At 42.1% G+C, this 20,799-nt stretch overlaps 1 protein-coding gene across 2 annotated transcripts in view; it reads left to right on the plus strand.

The window, feature by feature from the left end:
- Positions 1 to 2,381: 2,381 nt before the first annotated feature.
- The window catches only part of SYT17 (synaptotagmin 17), an 83,763-nt gene continuing 65,345 nt past the window's right edge, over positions 2,382 to 20,799 (plus strand). Inside the window, exons 1-5 of one of the 2 annotated variants that reach the window (XM_056806578.1) lie at positions 2,382 to 2,982; positions 6,352 to 6,369; positions 7,211 to 7,359; positions 13,148 to 13,296; positions 16,412 to 17,031. In XM_056806578.1, coding sequence (XP_056662556.1) covers positions 2,968 to 2,982; positions 6,352 to 6,369; positions 7,211 to 7,359; positions 13,148 to 13,296; positions 16,412 to 17,031 — 951 coding nt within the window. In that variant the 5' untranslated portion in view covers positions 2,382 to 2,967. Of the gene's footprint in view, positions 2,983 to 6,346; positions 6,370 to 7,210; positions 7,360 to 13,147; positions 13,297 to 16,411; positions 17,032 to 20,799 lie in introns of both variants that reach the window. The other variant, XM_056806579.1, reaches the window with a different exon arrangement.

Consider the following 20,799-nt stretch of genomic DNA (forward strand, 5'->3'; position numbering starts at 1 on the left):
GCTGACAGGGATGATCCAGGGGACAGACAGGAGTCTGGGCGATCCTGAAGCCAAGCAATTACTTCACAATTCTGTTCAGTATTAGCTTTATTTTTTTCCATTATCAAGAACACCAGGGTGCAGACATATTCCCAACTCCTCACACCGAGTTTATAGAGAATAAGCCCTAGACAAAACTGTGAATTAGGCAGGTTTGTCTTCAATGCCCTGCATCTCACCTTTCTAACACCCTCTGCACCAACTGCCCAGATTCTTAGATTTTCCCCTTTTCATGGGGCCCTCAGGCGCCTCTAGTGCCCGGGTAGCTAAACTAATTTTCTTAATAATTTCCCAAATTGTCTTCCATAGGACACAAATAAGATTTCTATGAGACCCTTCAATACTAATTAAATTTCCCCCTATAAAATATAAAATATGAAATAATGTACATATCAAAAACGCTCATTACCTGTAGCAATTTTGGAAAATGAAAACAGGCTCAATTTTCTTGATACTAAATTTATGTCAATCCACTTTTCAAGGAGAAAGGGAGGGAACTCTATGTCTCCAGGTCTTCTGAAATAGCATTTATAGGATCCATTGATATATTTTAAACACCAAAGTGGTTTGTGAGGAAATTAATTTGGTAGAGCTAATTTAAGGCATTAGTAACTTTGTACTAATCATGGGTTAAAAGAACTACTAGATGAGAGCAATCTTGAATCAAAAATACATCAACAGACTAAAACTCTAAAATTTTAGACACTGACATCTGACTGGAATACATATATATGCTACATGTAATATATACATTCATATCTACACACATACACATATACAGTTACACCCTATCCAGGATAGGGTGTCGGGAGAAGAGACATGGAGAGGATGTGGTGTATGTGTGGTCCATATGGCATATATATATATGTATATATATACACATACATAAAGATAGAGGTGAATATAGAATAAATATAGATATATAATAGATATATGTATATAATATATGTATAGATATATGTATATAATATATACATGTATATATGTATATATATGTATATAATATATAAAGATATATGATATCTTATATGATATGATATAAGATATATATAATAAATATAATAAATATATATGTGTATAATATATAGATATATGAATATATATCAAAGATATATGTATAGAATATAGAGATATATGAATATATAATAAAGATATATGTATATAGAATATATAAAGATATATATGACTATATAATAAAGATATATGTATATAGAATATATAAAGCTATCTATGAATATATAATAAAGATATGTGTATATAGAATAAAGATATCTATGACTATATAATAAAGATATATGTATATATAAATATATAAAGATGTATTAATATATACTCTATAGAAAGATATGTGTATATATTACATACATAATATATAAAGATACATGTGCATGTTACATATATAAATGTATGTGTGTCTATTTAATACTTAGATGTGTGTATATTATATGTGAAATGTATAGGTGTGTATATGTTATATATAAAGGTATGTAGGTATATATAAAATAAAAGTATGTATATATATTATATGTAAAAAATATATGTGGGTATATAATACATGTATACCCACGTCTGGGAGGACCACAAGTGCCACGCTAGACACTCCCGGACTTTTGTCACAACTTCTGCTTGTGGTCAGCTTCTGCATTGCATCTTGACTCATCTCTCCTAGCCCTCGCCTTCATCCTTTCCCATACTGCCTATAGCTCCCTTGAGGCACATCCGGCCCAGGCTACTCAGGAACCTCAACTCCCTCACAGTCTGGTGGCTGAGGCTGAAGGGTGGGACATTTCTTTAAGAAAGCTGTGTCGCATTGCGCCCGCTTGGTGGCGCTGTGGTACGTCTTTGCGCCCAACTTGTTGCGCCCTGGGCACACAAACTCTTTGGGACTTGGGGAGCGCCATTCACTTTGGGGCCCTCGCGTGGCCCCCACTCTTTCCTTTTCTCTTCTGCTATTTGGTCCCTCCCTTCAATCCTGACCTGAGGCTTGCTAATGTACTCCTCTCCTCTCTGTGTATCCTCCATACCACCTAGCCTATTAACGCCTCAGAGACCCTATGTCAGCGCTTTTGGGTCCTCGAGACTCTTAAGAGGTGTCAGATGGATATAGAGGAGACCAATCTTTTTATCTCCTAGGTCAGGGAAAGGGGGACTAGGCAAATTCATCATTTTAGGGTCACAATCCTAGGCAGCAACTTCGCTCCTGGGTTTCTGTTCCGCCCTGCGACAGGTGCAGGCTCCTAGGACAGATCAAACCATCCCTTTGCATCACCACCCTCCATTCGACATCTCCCCCCCCACCCGCACCCCTCCCCCCTGGGCCCATTCCCTCCATGTTCCCGGTTCAATATCCCCACGCCGAAGCTCTGCTCCTTGTGCCTTCAGATGAGAGCGCCTTCGGATCTTTGCGCTTGGGTCCTTGTTCACACCAGCGCTGTCCTGGGCTGCCCAGGTGCCAGCGGTGTGGCCCAATCTCTGGGGCCTCTGCATGGCTGGCTAAGAGCATCGCGGAGCTGGTGTGAGGCGGGAGCTAGAGGCTAGAAGGCGCCTAATGCTCCTGGCGCCGCTGGCGGCGGAGACCAAAGCGCCGGGAAAGGAAGAAGGCAGAAGCGCCTGGGGGGCGGGGGGAAGAGAGGAGGGAGTAGGGTGCTGCTGGGGCGCAGGTCAGGCGGTCCCCCTCCTTTGGCGCTCTCTCCGCCTCTAAGGCGCCCACCCAGGTCCGAGAACCTAGCGGCAGGACCATGAAGAGGAAGAGACGGGGCGGCCAGCTGAGCGGAGGGCATGGGCGCCACTGATCAGCCAAGCAAGTCACGTCTGGGGCGATTGGGTTGGTTTTTTTCCTCCCCCTTTTCCTTTCTTCCCCTCCCTTGTTGTCGAGGGCAAAGTGGATGTAGCAGCGCCATGCCCGGACTGGAGTGAGAGCGAGTGAAAATGGCGTACATACAGGTAGGGTTGTGGCAAGGAGGGACGTGTCCGGGCCGGGGCTGGGGTGGAGATGGCTCGGGCAGCAGCGGAAGAAGCATGGAGAGGACGCGGGGAGAACCAGGACTGCTAGCCCGGAGCTGGCCAGCTGCGCCCCGCTGGGTTCCTCCGTCTGCTGTAAGGCTGGCGCTCAGTCCCACGCGCAAAAAAAAACTTGCCAAAAGAACGGGGGAGGAGGGACAGAGGACGAGACGGTGGCAGTTTGGAGATAAAAGGTTGCAAAAAGGCAACCTGTTTGCGCGGGCTGCTGAGCTACCCTGGAGCACTGTGGTTGAGACCAACAGTAGCTTTTGGGGCTGGGGCAAAGCAGATGGCCAAGGGCAGTGGGAGCGCAGGACTGGGTGGAGGGGGGGATGCGGAATAATGTAAGAGTGAGAAGGGTAATTCAGGGTGAGAGGCCCTGGTTACTGCAAGGAGACTGTGGGTTTGTCCAGGCTGGGTGAGACTGGCCTGAGGTGGGGCGTGGTACGATATGGGCGGGGCAGGGAAGCTCCTGGCACCCGCAGACCACTCGTGGATCGGCCGTGCCTCTCCAACCTCTAGTAGTGGGAGCAACTGCTAGTTCTGTGCTCCAGCTGTGGAGCAGCGGGGCAGGGGTATCCTTTTCCCGAGGCCGCAATCGGAGCCCACATATGAGGCGGGGAAAGGGAGGAAGGGGTGGGGCCCTAAGGCGAGCGGCCCGGGGCAGGCCGGCGGGTCCGCCGGCTGCCGTTACCGTGGTTACGGCACAGGCTAATTGGCCGCCAGAGCCGAGGCTGTTGCAGCTGTTTGAGCTAGAGGGACAAGGACATCTCCTTTCCCCTTAGGTTTGACTGCTAAAGAAGGAGGGCTGGAGGGACGAAAATGATTGGATGTTTGGGCGTGAGATGTAGGGTAGTAAGGAAGGACGGTGCATTCAGTAGTAGTAATCCAGGAGAGAACTATGAGGGAAGTCTTTAAGAAAGGAGCTTAGGGAAGGTAAGAAGGCTAGATCTGGCAGAAGATAGCCTTTGACTGAGATCCGTTCAAATCGGGCCTTTTAAAGGACCTCGGCTTGGTTCAGGAGCCTTTATCCCCTGACACAGCCGAATTGCAGCTCCTGGGGAAGCCCCAAGGTCATGAAGGTCCCTAAAGCTTTCTGGCATTCTGACAATGCAGAGAGAACTATAGGATGTTACAGTGCAGAACTACAGTAGAGGCAACAGTCCCAGAGAGGGTAATCAACTTTCCCAAGGTCACACAGAGTCAGTTATTTGGAAGTGAAATTCTTAAGTTTTCTTGATACCTAGTCAAATGCTCTCTTTTCTACATAATTTTTAATTTTGGAATTTAAAAATTCACATAAAATCTTCACATCCATGTAGATTGTTCTCTGTCTAGTTCTCCTTTTCCTAGCCACACTCCTGTTGGAGTTCAACTTTTATCATCTCCTAGATTTTTCCTGCCTAAGTACTGTTTTTGACATTTGACTTCATTTCACAGATTTCATATCTGTGCTCAGTCTCCTTTCTTTCCCTCCTTCACATTTACAGTCTCTGGTCTCTTTTCAATTCTATTTCCTCATCTCTGTTATTTTCATTAACATCCACAAGCATTTCTTAAGCATGTTTATATTCAGAGGGCCCCTGGCTGCTGCTTTTCCTTTTAAAATGTCCAGCTTTCCTTCAGAACATTCTTTATCTGCTTTCTTTTTCATAGGTTCCAGACCACTCCTCAGGCAGCATTTTCTAGCTTTCAAGGAACCTTCTTTCTTGAATCACATCACTATGAACTGTGGGTTCTTCTGAGAGAAACTCACAGTTCATATAGTTGAAAATTGGCTGGAACTTCTCATATATTTCATTCACCATCTTTGCCTTCCCTGATAGAAAAATATCCATTTTAAGCCTAGGATACATGGTGGAGGAAAGTGTTTCATTGTAAACAATTTGGGAAACCAAACTTCTATTCACAGATGTGTATTCCTGTAGGTTTCTATATGTCTTTCTGTCTCATTATCTCCCTGAAGATGATAGTATCAGTAGGGAAATCTTTCCTGGAGGGCTAAAAATAAAGAGAGGACATGATAATTTACTTCTTGTATAGATCCTTAGCTCTTCAGAGTGCTTTCATATATATATTATCTCATTTGATCCTCACAGGAACCTCATGAGGCTTATAGGAAGTATTCTCTTATAAATATTCCCCAGCCTTTCCCTCATTTCTGAGAGACAGGCAGAACCCCTTTCCCAGCCCCCACACACATACTAATATTACCACAAGTCAATCAATTACTGAGGAGAAATAATGATGTTCAGCAGGTCTGTCCCTGCTGCCCATCTCTTAACCAGAGAGATGTCTGCTAAGACTTCCTCAGAATCCTATTTCTGTTTATGTTCATATATCTAAATTGAAAGGTCCCTTTGAGGTCAGGTAGCCCCTTTGTTTTATGGAGGAATAAAACTGAGACCAAAGAAAGGAAGTGACTTGGCCAGAGTCATTCAGGGAGCAGGTTTTAGAGGCAGGATCTGAATGCATGGATTTTGATGCTGTCCCTTTCTATTCTGCCATCCTGCTTCAGATGTGGTTTGGCCTTCTAAAGAGCTTTCATGAACTCAATGTCCAGCTTAGTAGCCAAGCTGTACTGGCTCTGGCCTGTTACAGGTCTTATTCACTCTTGCCCTTCCTGCCAAACTTGACCCCATTAAGCATCCCCATTCTGCTGCTTATTTCCTTCCCTATCTAATGGACTCAGGAGCCAACAGGATGGGGGAAGAAGAGGTTGAGGGGTGTTGTTTTAGGCGTGTCTCAGGCAGAGCATGGTGGAGAGGAAGGAAAAATATAGCATGAGTTTGATCTCCACAGATGCTGGCTTCCTTTTTTTTTTATTTTTTCCTTTCGTGAGAGTATCAGAAAGATTAGGAGCCAAAGTTGGAAGCTTAGGCCTCTGGGAGGATGGGGGGGACCAAATGGCCTCCAGGATGTGTTTGCCTGCTACGTGATCTAATGATACATTTTGGTTGGCTTCTTGGATATTTCTGTATAGGAAGGTTTGCTATTTTCCCCAAAGTGTGGCTGCATTGGATAGCTCAACTATCTATCCACCCGCTCTGATTCATACACCATACGGTGCAAATCCAATTGAAAGGCTAAAGTTTCCCATTTATTTATTAGATGTGGTTTGTCATGAGGGGAGCAGCAGCCCTGGATATAGCAAACCCTTGTTAGGAAGTTCCATTCTGTCCCCCGAGATGGTAAGTAGAAAGGTGTGGGGATTTTTGAGTTATCTGAGCATTGCTAAACTGGTCTTGTCTGTTTTATTTTCTCCCCTCCTCCCCCCATCCCTTGCTTCATACTGGATACCTAAAAGGACAGTTGGAGCCATTAAATGAGGTGAGTTAATTGGATGATTCATTCTGTCTGGTTTCTAATCAAGAAGGGGTTGTCTTGCATTTGGGAGCCTTATCTAGTATACTAGGTAGAGAGAGCATTAAAGAGTCAGACATTGATAACTACGCAATTAGGGATGCTTTTATAAAAAGCAGCTTGTGGGAGAGGACCCCATCCAGAGCAAATAGTTTCCATGAAGGGGTTCTTCTCCAACCCTTGCCAGCTGATATTCTTTTTTCTTATTTGCTGTCATGCCACTGGAATAATTGTTGCTTTTTAAAAGATGAAATAATATGCATTTAGCTTCAGGAACATATTGTCTATTTCCCACAATGTTGTGTAAACCACCCACACATCAAAGAAGGCAATCAAATAAACTACAAAAGAAAATACCTGTAAATCTCTCTCTCTCTCTCTCTCTCTCTCTCTCTCTCTCTCTCTCTCTCTCTCTCTCTCTCTCTCTCTCTCTCTCTGTTTGTCTCTGTCTCCTCTCTCTGTCTGTCTCTCTGTCTCTGTCTCTCTGTCTCTGACTCTCTCTGTCTCTCTCTCTCCTGTCTCTCTCTCTCTCTTTCTGCCTCTCTCTCTCTCTCACTCTCTCTCTCTCAATGGCTTCAGTAAGATTCTGTTTGCTGTCATGCTGCCTGCAGTTGGTAAATAGAAATGGGAAAACATTTTGTTCTAAGTGTTTGTTGGTAACAGGGACAGACCTCCTGAATGTCATTATTTCTCATCAGTGATCGACATCAGTGATTGACTGGTGGTAATATTTGTGGGTTTTTTTCCCTTATCTCCTCCCCTCCCCCCCCTCATTCCCACTACCTCATCCCCTCCCACATGGCCTCAGGGCTTTCTTTCTAGAATCTCTGATCTGCTGCTGTGTAGATGGACCTGTCGTCACTGCTGTCAAAAATGTTATGAGTGTAGCTGCTGCCAGTCAAGTGAAGATGAAGTTGAAATCTTGGGACCTTTCCCTGCCCAGACTCCACCCTGGTTGTAAGTGAAGTTGCCCTGGCTTCCTCTGGTACCATGGTGTAGTGCATGGTTTGTGTTTAATATCTGTGTGTGTGTGTGTGTGTGTGTGTGTGTGTGTATGTGTGTGTGTGTGTAATTTTAAGCATTATTGGAAATAGTCCCTGGGATATGTTCTTCTTTGCCTGATAGGGGTCAGAGGTCCACAAAAGGAAGAATAATTGGAGTTTAGGAGGCTAATGAAAATCTTTGTTGTGATGCTCATGTTAGCTTATAGTCTACCTTTCCTGGTATTTGGCATGTTGGTGAGACTGAGTCTCTAAGGTAATGTAAGTGTTAACAGCATTGACTTTGGAGTAGGGGATCTAGGTTTAGATTCTGTCTTCTACCCTGAATGACTTTAGGGAACTCCCTTAAACGCTCGGTGCCTCAATTTCCTCATTTGTAAATTAGGATGGGAGTTGGACTAGCTGACTTCTGAGGTTCGTTCTAGCTCTCGGTCTGTGATCCTCAGCTCATTTTAGGTCCCTAGAGACATGGACTTTTGGGATTTTAATGTTCAAAGTAGAGGAATTTTTGGTCAAGTGAGTTCCAAGCAGCAAAGGTGGATTGCAAACATTCATATTCTGTGATGAGTTTATAGTCTTAATACTACTTACCCAGGTTACCACCATAGGTAGCTTCTGGGATGCTCACATTTTCTCCAGCCCAAGCTCTAACTGCATCAAAAATAGGGTGACAGAGACAAGCACCTCCAGCCTGAAACCTATCCTCCAACGCTGTTTATGGTCTCTTTAGCGTCTTTCATTTTATTTCCAATTCATTCCCCTCCTGCGCCTGCATACAACATCTCCTCCATCTGTCAGCCACTCAGATATTTTTGGAAAGTGGTTTTGAATTTTCTGATCCACATGTCTATCCACAGACTAGGAATGTGGTCAGAGGGCTAGGGTGGGCAGGTAGAAAGACTGCAGAGGTCATATAGGCACTCTTTGACTCTACCAACCTCCAGGTTAAGGAGGAAGGGTAGGAATACCTTCATTAGGCAAATGAGAGCCATCATGGCATAGAACAGATTACTGGTCTTGAAAGCAGGAAGACATTGGATGCTTATTAGTGATCATTTAAACCATTCTGAATTTTGATTTCCTCATCTGGAAAACAGAAGTAATAATACTACTACCACCTACCTAGTGGGGACATTTGGAGGTTCCAATGAGATGATGAATGTAAAATGTTTTGTAAACAACAAAAAAGCACTATGTAAATGCCAGCTATTATTATTGTCTCTTTAGAAAGTAATCAACAATAAAACACATTTATATAATGCTTTATGGTTTACAAAGTATTTTCTTTTCCAATAACCCTGAGGCAGAGAGTGAAGGTGTTATGTCCACTAATTAAGTGCTGGTTCCTGGAGGTTTGTAGCCCATTGTAGGAATAAGAATTAGACCTCTGGTTCTGGTAGCATTGGGAACTCTGGTAAAGGAACCCTCTTTTCTAATAGGGGTTGCCACTGCCTCTGTAACTTATAGCTTGAAAGAGTTGCTTTGAGCATTGAGAGTTAAAGTGACTTGCCCTGGCTTTTTTCCAGGTTATTTCAATTGTGTCTGACTCTTCCTGACCTCTCTCCAGCTCATTTGACAGATGAGGAAACTGAGGCAAATAAATTTAAGTGACTTGCCTTGAGTCACAAAACCAATAAATTTCTGAGACTGGATTTGATCTCAGGAAGGTGAGTCTTCCTGATTTCACTCTCAGTGCTCTATCTATCCACTGTGCTACCTAGCTGTGGGGCTGGAATGTGTCCAAAATGGGTCTTCCTGGTTCTGAGGTGGGTCATCCTAGGAGCCCACTATGGTTTCTATAAACACTCATTGTACCAAGGGCAATGTTTAAATGTTTAATGCTTCTGTGGGCAATTGAGACTAGCATTTTATGCGCCCACGATGAAAACTTCCCAGTTCTTTGTATTTTGGGAGCCCCAACACAGACACATTCCTTCCTTCCTTTCCTGATCCTGTTGTAGACAGCCAAATGGAATCTTGGAGGTAAAAGCAGAAAGATATCTGGCCCACAGACAGAGATTGAATGTACACATAGCAAGTCTTACTGTTGAAAAACAAAAATCTGACAAAAATCCAGATGCTGAATGCTTCAAAGACCTTGTCTTGTGACTTGTGCCTCTTAGATTCTGGTAGAGTTGAGCTGAGGCCAGGACAGGTCACAGAATAAAGAAACATCTGTCTGTCTGCTTTGCTTTTTTATGCAGATGAGACCTTCTGGCTCCTCTTCCTCACCCCCACCTCCTGGCTCCTCCTGCCCCCCCCCAATATTTATTAAGCACCCACGTGCTAGGCACAGTACTGAACCTTTTATAAATGTCATCTTCAAGGCAACAGCAATCCAACCTTTTGCAAGAGGTCTTTCCTCGTTCCCCAGCTGCTAATGCCTTCTCTTCTGAGATGACTTTTCATCTACTTTATAGAAATCTTGTGTTTACTGTTATTTATGTGTTATCCTCACCCCTACTAGCATGTAAGCTCCAGCTAGGTGGAAGAGTGGATAGAGCCAGACCTGGAGCCAGGAAGTCCTAGGTTCACATCTATCCTCCTACACTGCACAGCTAGGTGACTCTGGGCAAGTCACTTAATCCTATTTGCCCAGCCCTTGCCTTTCTGTTTTAGAGTTATTACTAGAATGGAAGGTAAGGGGAAAGGGAAGGGAAGGAAAAGAAAGGGAAGGGAAGGAAAGGAAAGGGAAGGGAAGGAAAGGGAAGAGAAGAGAAGGGAGGGAAGGGAAGGAAAACAAAAGGAAGGGAAGGGAAGGAAAAGAAAGGGGGAAGGGAAGGGAAGGAAAAGAAAGGGAAGGAAAGGGAAGGAAAAAAAGGGAAGGGAAGGGAAGGGAAGGGAAGGGAAAGGAAGGGAAGGGAAAGGAAGGAAAGGGAGGAAAGGGAAGGGAAGGAAAGATAGCATAGGATAGTATAGGACAGGACAGCATAGGATATAAGATATAAGTCCCTTGAAGGCAAGAACTGTTCTTGACTTTCATTGCTTAATAAATGTTTGTTGACTTTACTCTGGACCTTTCCTGGCCTGGAAAATTCTCTTGTTCTCTCCTTAACAAACAAATCAAATGGGATAGCCCATAGTTTAACCATGATAAAACATGGGGAAATGCTTGGGCAGGATAGGATCAGACTTGGATACCTTCTCAACAATGGTTAACACAATGTATTTTGGGGGCTCAACTAAATGTGTGATGACCATTTTTTTTAAACTCTTACTTCCTGTCTTAGAATTGGTATTGATTCCAAGACATACGGGCTAGGTAATGGGAGTTAAATGACTTGACCAGGGTCACACAGTTAAGAAGTGTCTGAGACCAAATTTGAAGCCAGGACCTCATATTTCCAAGCCTGGCTCTCTATCCCCTGAGCCACCTAGCTGCCCCTTAAATGTGTGATGATTTTCCAAAAATGCTCCTGGAAAGGTAGGAGTTGTTTGAAAATGATGTTCTAGTTTGTGCATCCCCAGATTTATTTACTGAGTAGGCAGCTGTATGTCTTTAAACAGGCAGGGAGTGGAAATGTCAAGTCTAGAGGTTTCTCATGCGGTGTCTGTGCTGAGCTCAGGAAGCCTGCCCTGCAGCAACTTTTGGGGAATTCTGATGACAGCAATAGGTACAAGATGCCATTCTGTACGTGGCATGTGGGGGAGTAACACACGCATGTGAACCGAACACACAGCTTGTGTCACATGCTTAAGACATATGGTGAACCTCTCCCATCTCAGGAAAGACTGCCGCTTCATTTATTTATATTTCATATTCAGCAAATGTTAATGGCACATCTAATGGGCAAAGCCCTTTGTTGGGCCCTCTGGCAAATACGTGAATGAATAAGGCTCTCCCTTGTGGTGGGATGGAGGGCTGAACTTGGATCAAGGAAGACCTGGACCCTGATCCTGCCTCTGACCCTCTCAAACAGTGGCCTGGCTTAATCTCTCTAACCTCAGTTTCCTTATCTGTAAAATGCAGGGGTTGGACTTGAGAACAATTAAGGTCCCTTCCAGCTTTATGATTTAAGAGAAGACGTGGTCCCTGCCTTTAGGAGCTCAGAGCCCAGGAGAAGGAATAAGACCAGTGACTGTTGTTGTTCAGTCATGTTCAACTCTTTGTGACCCCATTTGGGTTCTTGGCAGAGATACTGGAGTGGTTTGCCATTTCCTTCTCCAATTCATTTTATGGAGGAGGATCTGAGGCAAATAAGATTAAATGACTTGTCCAGGATCATGCAACTCATGAGTGCCTGAGGCAACATTTGAATTCTGGTCTTCCTGACCCCAGAGCTGGCACTCTATCCATTGTACCACCTAGCTGTCCTGGACAATTATAATACAAGACAACTTATGTTCAAAGCTGGGATGGTTCAGAGGAGTAAGAGATTGTATCCCATTGGGGGAATTAGTGAAGGCTTCATGACATTCAATTAGTAAGTCAATATGCATTTATGAAGCTCCATGTAGTTCAGCAAGCATTTATTAAGCACCTACTCTCAGGGACTGTTCTAGGCACCAGGGAAAAAACTCACAAATAAAGCTGTCTCTATCCTCAAAGAACATACATTTTTCTAGAGACGTCAACATGTATACATTATTATAAGTATGTATTTTATTACAGTTAAAATTAAATTCTATATTACAATGAAAATTAAGGAGAAAGCTGGTCTTGGATGAAAGAATAGGCTCTTACAGGTTAGAAATACAGAATTCTAGGTGGAGATGAGCAGAATCTAATGTCTGCTGAATGAAATCCTGGTTCATGTTTATCCATTTAAGGTTTGCAAAGCACTTTCCTTTATTACAGTTAAAATTAAATTATATATTATAATGAAAATTAAGGATGGAGAAAGCTGGTCTTTGATGAAAAGGATAGTCTCTTACAGGTTAGAAATACAGGATTCTGATAAGGATAGGCAGAATCTAATGGCTGCTGGATAAAATCCTGGTTCATGTTTAGCCATCGAAAATTTGCTAAGCATTTCCCCCCCCATAACCTTGTCATAGAGCCAATGTAGGTTTACCTTCACTTTAAAATGGGGAAACTGAGGCTCAAAGTGGCTAAATGACTTGCCATGATTATATGGTTAATAAGTATTTGAGCCAGGATGACAAATCCTGTACTATTCCCAGTGTAAGGGAAAAGTAGCATCTGTGGGTAGATTCCATATTGGTTTTTCTTCTCTGAAAACCTCCCAAAGTCCAGGGAAAACCCAGAAAAACCAGGGCAGGGAGAAGAGAGAATATTTGCAGGTTGGCCACATGGCAGATAGTCCCCCTGTCTGCTTTTCCTAGACTTTCTCTGGCCCTTAGGAGGTTTGAAGAGAAGTTAAAAATGGTGCAGTTCCAACCCTGTGTGTCCCTCTTCTGAGCTTTTTAAGCAGTTCTTTTTTTTGTTTTAACTTCTTTACTTACCTCTGTTTTAGATATTGGTTCCAAGACAGAAGAGTGGTAAGGGCTAGGCAGTGGGGGTTAAGTGACTTGCCCAGGGTCACGCAATTGAGTTGTTCGTCCTAACCATTGTTAATTTGGTGGAGAAAATCTTTTGTAAAATTCTTCCATTTACTAATCTAAATGATGCTAACTAAAAAAAAATTATAATTCTAAAGAAAAGAGAGCAGCTCGTATTTTCTTTTCACAACAATGCATATCTCCATGTTGTCATTTCTGAAGTCACAAACTAAAATAGTAGTTCCTGGAGGACCTAACCCATTTCTCTCAGTCTACTCCTAAAGTTTCTTCCCCTTCATTAGGATGAGCAACCGGAATGAAGATAAGAATGGGGACTCAGACCACACTGCCAGTGAAGCTCCTCCAACCCCACAGGATGATTCTCCAGATCGAAGACGGTCGTCTTCAGATACATCGAAGTCTGCGTACAGCCTTACCCGGAGGATTTCAAGTAAGCTTCTAGCAATGACCTTCTGTGCAAATTAAAGCTCGAGGAACCCCTGTCTTTGTAGCTTGTAGACAAATCCAAAGTAAATTGATTTAAAATCTCATTAAATGCACTGCCAGGAGAATGGAAAGAGCAGTTTCTCTCAGGAACATCAGTATTCCCAAAGAAAGAAAAAAAAAGGGCAGAGTTGCTGGAGGAAGGACTGGGAGAGATAGGACAGGAGCAAGGTAGCTTTAAATTTAGGGAAATAGAGCTGATTAAAAGTAGAGTGGATTTTTGTTTGTTTATAGCAGCTAAAGCTATGTCTACACAATTGATTGGTTTTAGTCTGTGGCTCTGCCTAGCTGTGTGACTTTAGGCAAGCCATTTTTCCAGAGACAGGCACAGTGGCTAGGACTCTAGATCTGGAGTCAGGGAGAGCCAAGTTCAAATTTGACTTCAGACACTTCCTAGCTGTGTGGCTCTGGACAAGTCATTTGACCTCTTTCGGTCTATAAAATGAGTATAAAACTAGCATCTACCTCCCAGGGTTGTTGTGAGGATCAAATAAGATAATATTTGTAAAGGGCTTAGCACAGTACTTGGCACATAGTAAGTGCTTAATAAATGCTTGTTTCCTTTCTTCTTTCCTTCCTTCTTCTGTTCCTCCTTCTCTCTCTCCTTTATTCTTTTATTTATTTTCTCTTTCCCTTCCTTCCTTCCTTCCTTCCTTCCTTCCTTCCTTCCTTCCTTCCTTCCTTCCTTCCTTCCCTCCCTCCGCCCCTTGATCCCTCCCTCTCTGGGACTAAATTGATTTGTATGAAAAAAAAGGAAGGGGAGGGTTGTGTTAATAAACAACCCCATACAATTCTAAATCCAGTGAATTTGTTCAACTTTTTCTTTTACTCCACTGAATTGATCAGTTGTTTAATTAAGTTCTCCAAATTGATTTATTACTGTCATTATCAATAGAAATAATGACAGCTCTCATTTATAGAGCACTTTAAGGTTTACCAAATAGTTTTCTCCCCAACAACTTCTTGAGGCAGCTAAGCACAACAACTATTAATCCCATTTTCAGATGAGGAAACCGAGATTCAGGATAGTTCTCTGACACCCTTGGTTACATTTGTTACTGTTTGTTGAAATTGGAAATAGTAATTTGAACACATGTTCTTTGATCTTTCCACTATATCTATCCTTCTCTCATGGTTTTCCCATCTCATAGATACCTAGATGGTACTAAATAAGGACAACATGGGCTGTGGGTCATGTGATATGACTTCAGGAAGTAGGTGGTAGGGACCAAATATCCCTCATCCCTTTTCCCAAGACTTCCGGAGACTTGTTCTTTTAAGAGTAAAGGCCCATTTTTTTTCCCACTGGAAGGTAAGGCAAAAAGAATCACATATTGATTTATTCATACTTTGAGGTAAAAACATTTTTTAGATATTTTCCTGATGATAGATTTTTTTGGAGAAAGAAAAGAAGAAAATCAAAGGCAACTTACTCTTTCCAGAATTTATTTTCTTCATCTGTTTAAACAAGTGGTTAGGATTAAATGATCCCTATGGTCAAGTCAACAAATCAAGTCAGCTAGCATTTATTAAGTAGCTAATATGCTTAGCCAAGCCCTGGGCTAAATTCTGGGGAGGAAAAGGAAGGGAAAAAGCAGTCTCTCTCTCTCTCTCTCTCTCTCCTCTCTCTCTCTCTCTCTCTCTCTCTCTCTCTCTCTCTCTCTCTCTCTCTCTCTCTCTCTCTCTCTCTTTCTCTGTATATATATATATATATATGCATATATATATAAATGAGAAAGATCATCTTAGGAGGGGGGTACAGCTAGGTGGTGTAATAGATAGAGTGCCAGGCCTAAAGTCAGGAAGATCTGAGTTCAGATTCTATCTCAGACATTTACTAGCTGTGCGATCCTGGGCAAGTCACTTGTTCCTGTTTCCCTCAATTTCCTCATTCCTAAAATGAGCTGGAGAAGGAAATGACAAACTACTCCAGTATCTTTGCCAGGAAAAACCCAAATGGATTCATAAAGAGTTAGACTCAACTGAAAAATGACTAAACAATAACAACTTTAGAGGGATCATACCAGAGTTAAGGGAAATCCCTTAGAAGTCCGTTAGAGTTCCAACATTCAGTGGCTTGTCCTGAACACTTAAATTCAAAGAGCTAAAAGAGACTTTAGAGACTATCTTAATCAAGTAGTGTCAAACTCAAATAGAAATTGATCTTTGCTAGCTTATTGACTTAGAAAATCACAAATGAATATTATCTATGTTGTTTTTTAATTTATTTTAAAAACATTTCCCAATTACATTTTAATTTCATTCTGGTTGCTCTAGGAAGTTTTGTAGGTGGTTGCGCTCTGGGGCTCTCAAGTTTGACAACTCTGAATCCAGTCCCCATGTTACAGATCACAGGGCGCTGGGATCTATATAAAGGTTGGGAAGAGACCTCAGAGTTCAGCCCCTTCATTTCACAAATGATGAAAATGAGGCCCGACATTACTTGACCCATTGTTCAACATTGCAGAACCAATGTATGAACCTTAGTTCTCTGACTACCATGCTTCTAATCCCTTCCCTTTACAAATAAGGAAATTGAGGTAGAGGGAATTGAGATGTCACACAGCTAATGATGGAGATTCAGAATTGGGAACCCATACCTTTGAAGTTTCAACTGTTAATTATATCATGTCACTTCCTTATCACAGTTTCTGGCACATAGTAGGCAGTTAATAAATGTTTATTGATGCACTTGTGAAATTAATTATAGTTATCCCTTACACATAAAAGGGGTTAGGAGCAGAGCACCCCCATGATTTGGGAAAAATGTATAAAATTTTTTGGCCCTCCTTTGTTCCAAAGAAATCTGATTTTTTTCTTTTAGAATGTGTTACAACACTATATTTAAATTTTATATTAAGTATGCATTTCTGAATTCCTAAACTTTTTCTGTGTCATCTGTTGGCCTTCATGTACTGTCTCTGCAGAACTCCCCCCAAATTCCCATTGAATTTCTTATGCCGGCCCACGATGAGATGCGGAAAGGATAACTGTAGATATAAAAGAACCCTGTGTCATTTGGAAAGTGATTATCACCCATGTTCTATGTCTCTGCTGTTTAGGTCTTGAGTCCAGACGGCCCAGTTCTCCTCTAATTGATATTAAACCCATTGAGTTTGGGATTATTGGAGCCAAGAAGGAAATCATCCAGCCCTCAGTGCTCAGAAGGACCTATACCCCTGATGACTATTTCAGAAAGTTTGAGCCCAGACTGTACTCCCTTGACTCTAACAGTGACGACATGGATTCGCTGACAGATGAGGAGATTTTATCCAAATACCAGCTGGGCATGTTGCATTTCAGCACTCAATATGATCTGCTGCATAATTACCTAACAGTGAGGGTGATTGAGGCCAGGGACCTGCCACCTCCCATCTCCTATGATGGCTCCCGACAAGATATGGCTCATTCAAACCCTTACGTGAAGATTTGCCTCTTGCCTGACCAGAAGAATTCCAAGCAGACAGGGGTTAAACGCAAGACCCAGAACCCCGTGTTTGAGGAGCGCTACACCTTCGAGATCCCATTTCTAGAAGCCCAAAGAAGAACTTTGCTTCTAACCATAGTGGATTTTGATAAGTTCTCCCGTCACTGTGTCATTGGAAAAGTTTCCGTGCCTTTAAGTGAAGTGGACCTGGTGAAGGGGGGACACTGGTGGAAAGCTCTGGTTCCCAGTTCTCAGGTAAGAAAAACTGTCGGTGACTTCTACTAGCCGGGGGGAAAAGATTCTTGACTTGGAAGGGAAGTCGGCTAGGTGATCTATGAGGAGGAATGGAGATAATACCAGGTCTTAAAAAATGGCATTTACTTTTACCTTTAAAAAAATCATCTTTAGAGAATGTGGAGAGGAAAGGGATGATCTAGTTCTTGTTGCCTGGGGAATTATTCCCTGACACTCTCTCCTCCTCACGAGAAATGTCTAACTACTGAAGAAGCACCCACGCTGCTGCTGGGGGTCCGTTGCCTGGCGGGGCATTAGGTCCTTGAGACAAGCTGACTGGAGGTTCTTGTCTTGTAGATAGGATGTCTCCATTGAGGCTTAATTACCCAACTATCAATGTGATTGAGGCCAGGGACCTGCCATCTCCCATCTCCTCTCACTGCTCTCCACAAGACATTCTATTCCGACTCCTCTGGAAAGATCTGCCAAGTTTACTGATTCTATAAACAGTGTGTGGAGATGCTTCTCCGTGACAGGCTAGTCATGGGCAGAGATTTGATGGTGGGTGCTATTAAAGGGCGGAGGGAGGCGAATAATAATGGCTAGCATTTTCAGGTTTACAGAGTGAGCTACATATGTCATCTCATTTGAGCCTTATGACAACCCTGGGAAGTAGGGGCTATTATCCGCATTTTATAGATGAGGTAACTGAGGCCAAGTGACTTGCCCACAATCACATAGCTAGGAAGGGTTTGAGACTAGATTAGAACTCAAGTCTTCCTGATGCCAGGTGTAGTCTTCATCTACTATGCCACCAAACTTCCTGGATTAAGGTTCTAGAGGCTCCTTCCATAAATAGATTTGTATCTCCTCTGATTAAATGTGAGATTGGATCTCTCTCTTTCTCTCTTGTCTCTCTCTTTCTCCTATCTATCTCTCCATCTCTCTCTTTCTCTCTCTCACCATCTCTCTCTTTCTATCTCTCCATGTGTCTCTCTCTCTCCTTCTATCTCTCTATCTCTCCATCTTTCTCTTTCTCCTTCTATCTATCTCTCCATCTCTCTCTTTCTCCTTCTATCTATCTTCCCATCTCTCTTTCTCCTATCTCTCTCCATCTCTCTCTTTCTATATCTCCATCTCTCTCTTTCTCTCTCTCCTATTACTCTCCATCTCTCTATCTCTCCATCTCTCTCTTTCTCCTTCCATCTATCTCTCCATCTCTCTCTTTCTATCTCTCCATCTCTCTCTCCTTCTATCTCTCTCTCCATCTCTCTCCCCATCTCTCTCTCTGCCTCTCTGTCTCTATCTTTGACATACATACACATACACATACACTCATAAATGAATGCTACACACCAAGTAGTTGTTTCCCGCTGACTACATTAATCACTTTTAGTCATTATTTATTACCTGCTCTTTACTAAACACTACCAAATTACCAGAGTAGGGAGAAGGAACCTGATCTTTGTCCTCAGAACCTTCCAAAATTTAAAAGGAAAAGCAAAGAAGCAGAGTATAGTCAGTGATTTATTGCATTGTAAAAGGGCCTAATCAATCCACACAATAAACATTGAATAAGTTTATACTTGGTATGCCAGGCACTGTGCTAAAGGCTGGGCATTCAAAAAAGGGGCAAATCAGTTCCTGCCCTCAAAGAGCTTATATTCTTTTTTTTTAACCCTTACTTTCTATCTTTGTATCAATTCTAAGACAGAAGAGTAGTAAGAACTAGGCAGTTGAGGTTAAGTCATTTGTTCCCAGTCAAACTGCTATAAAGTGTCTGAGGCCAAATTTGAACCCAATTCCTCCCAGCTCCAGGTTTACTCTATCCACTGTGCTACCTAGTTGCCCCAATGTGCTTCTATTCTAAAGAGTGATGTTTAGTCCTTTAGTCTTGTCTAGCTCTTCATGATCCCATGGACTATAGCTATCCATGGGGTTTTCTTGGCAAGGATCCTGGAGTGGCTTGCCATTTCCTTCTTCAATGGATCCTTTTTTGTCAGGCAATTGGAGGTTAAGTGACTTGCCCAGTCACATAGCCAGGAAATTATTTAAATCACATTTGAACTCAGGTCTTCCTGGCTCTAGGCTCTCTAGGCTCTCTAGGCACTCTCTGGCACTTTGTCCACTGTGCCACCTAGCTTCCTCCAGTCTAAAGAGTAGATAATAGATAAATAATTGGATACACATAAGATACTTAGAATCAATCAGTTCTGTCAGTCAATAAACATTAATTAAGCCACTGCTGTGTGCCAGACACTGTGCTAAATAAGCTTGGGAGTACCACCATAAGCAAAAAGAGACAGTCTCCAGCTTTAAGGAGTTTACAATCTTTTGAAATAGATGGAAGATAACCTTAGAAGGGATAAGTGGTTTGTATTAATCTGAAACACTGGGGATTGTAATTGACTCTCTTTTTTTCTGAAGTCTGAACTTTTTAAATTATGGTGAGTTTAGGGCAAGGATTCTTAACCTTCTTTGTGTCCTAGATCCCTCTGTTAGTCTGGCGAAGGCTTCTTTTTCAGTCATGTCAGACTCTTTGTGACCTTATTTGGGGTTTTCTTAGCAAAGATACTGGAGTGGTTTGTCATTTCCTTCTCCAGCAACTTTTTCAGATGAGGAAACTGAAGCAAACAGGGTTAAGTGACTTGTCCAGAGTAACACAGCTAGGAGATATCTGAGGCCAGATTTGAACCCATGAAGATAAGACTTCCTGACTCCAGGCTTGGCACTCTATCCACTGTACGTCCTAGCTGCTGATGGGTTAGTGCACCTTCCCCAAAATAATATTTTTAAATGCATAAAATAAAATACACAGAATAAAAAAGAAACCAAATATAATGAAGTACAGTTATTTTTCTAAATCAAGTTCATAGATCTTAGGTTAAGATACCTTGGTTAAGAATAACATCAAAGGCTCAGTTTTACACATGAATGTTAAATATTCTATGCTTCTCTCTATGATCTCTTGGATCCATTTTATACACTGTAGCACCTGAATAAGCCATGAGTTCAGAACTGAGTCAAAGACTTTGGATAACCAATAAAGGTGGTACAGATATTAAAAAAAAGAGTAACATCAAAGTTTGAAATAAAATACACAGAATTAAAAAAAACCAATTACATTTAAATACAGTTATCAAAACATATCTCTTTTTTCTTTTCTAAATCAAGTTCATAGCCTGTGGATTAAGGATAACATCAAAGTTTTACGGTATTGTGTGGGTCTATTCCATCCAACTGTGGTGGGATTGAGGGGAGGAAGAGGAGAGAGTTTGGTAATGGTAGACATTTTTTTCATGTATGCTTTTAAAATATTTTTATTTCATTAAATATTTCCTGATTACATGAAAAAAATTTAATATTCTTTTCTGAAAAATTTGAGTTCCAAATTCCCTCCCTTCATTCTATCCTACCTCTCCCCCACCCATTGAGAAGGCAAGCAAAATGATAGCGATTAAACATGGGAAGTCATGAAAACATTTCCATATTAGACATGAGCCACAGTAGATACTTAATAAGTACTTCTTGACTGACTCGTAGAATGACTGACTGGCTTCACATTAAGTAGAAAGAGAACGCTAGACCAGGATTAAAAACTTGTAGCTTTTAAAATTGATTTTAAGTCATTGAGAGAGGCACAGAAATAGCCCTGTTGCCTAAACAGGAGGTGTGGCCATTGACTGACCCATTCTACAAGCATTACATTGCCTGGGCTTTGTGTTGAACTTGTGTTGGCACCAGTGTAAGTGACCAAGTGGAGCTGTGCTGGGGCTCTTTGTGCCAAGC

Source organism: Monodelphis domestica, chromosome 7, assembly GCF_027887165.1.
Source record: "Monodelphis domestica isolate mMonDom1 chromosome 7, mMonDom1.pri, whole genome shotgun sequence".
Lineage (NCBI taxonomy): Eukaryota > Metazoa > Chordata > Mammalia > Didelphimorphia > Didelphidae > Monodelphis > Monodelphis domestica.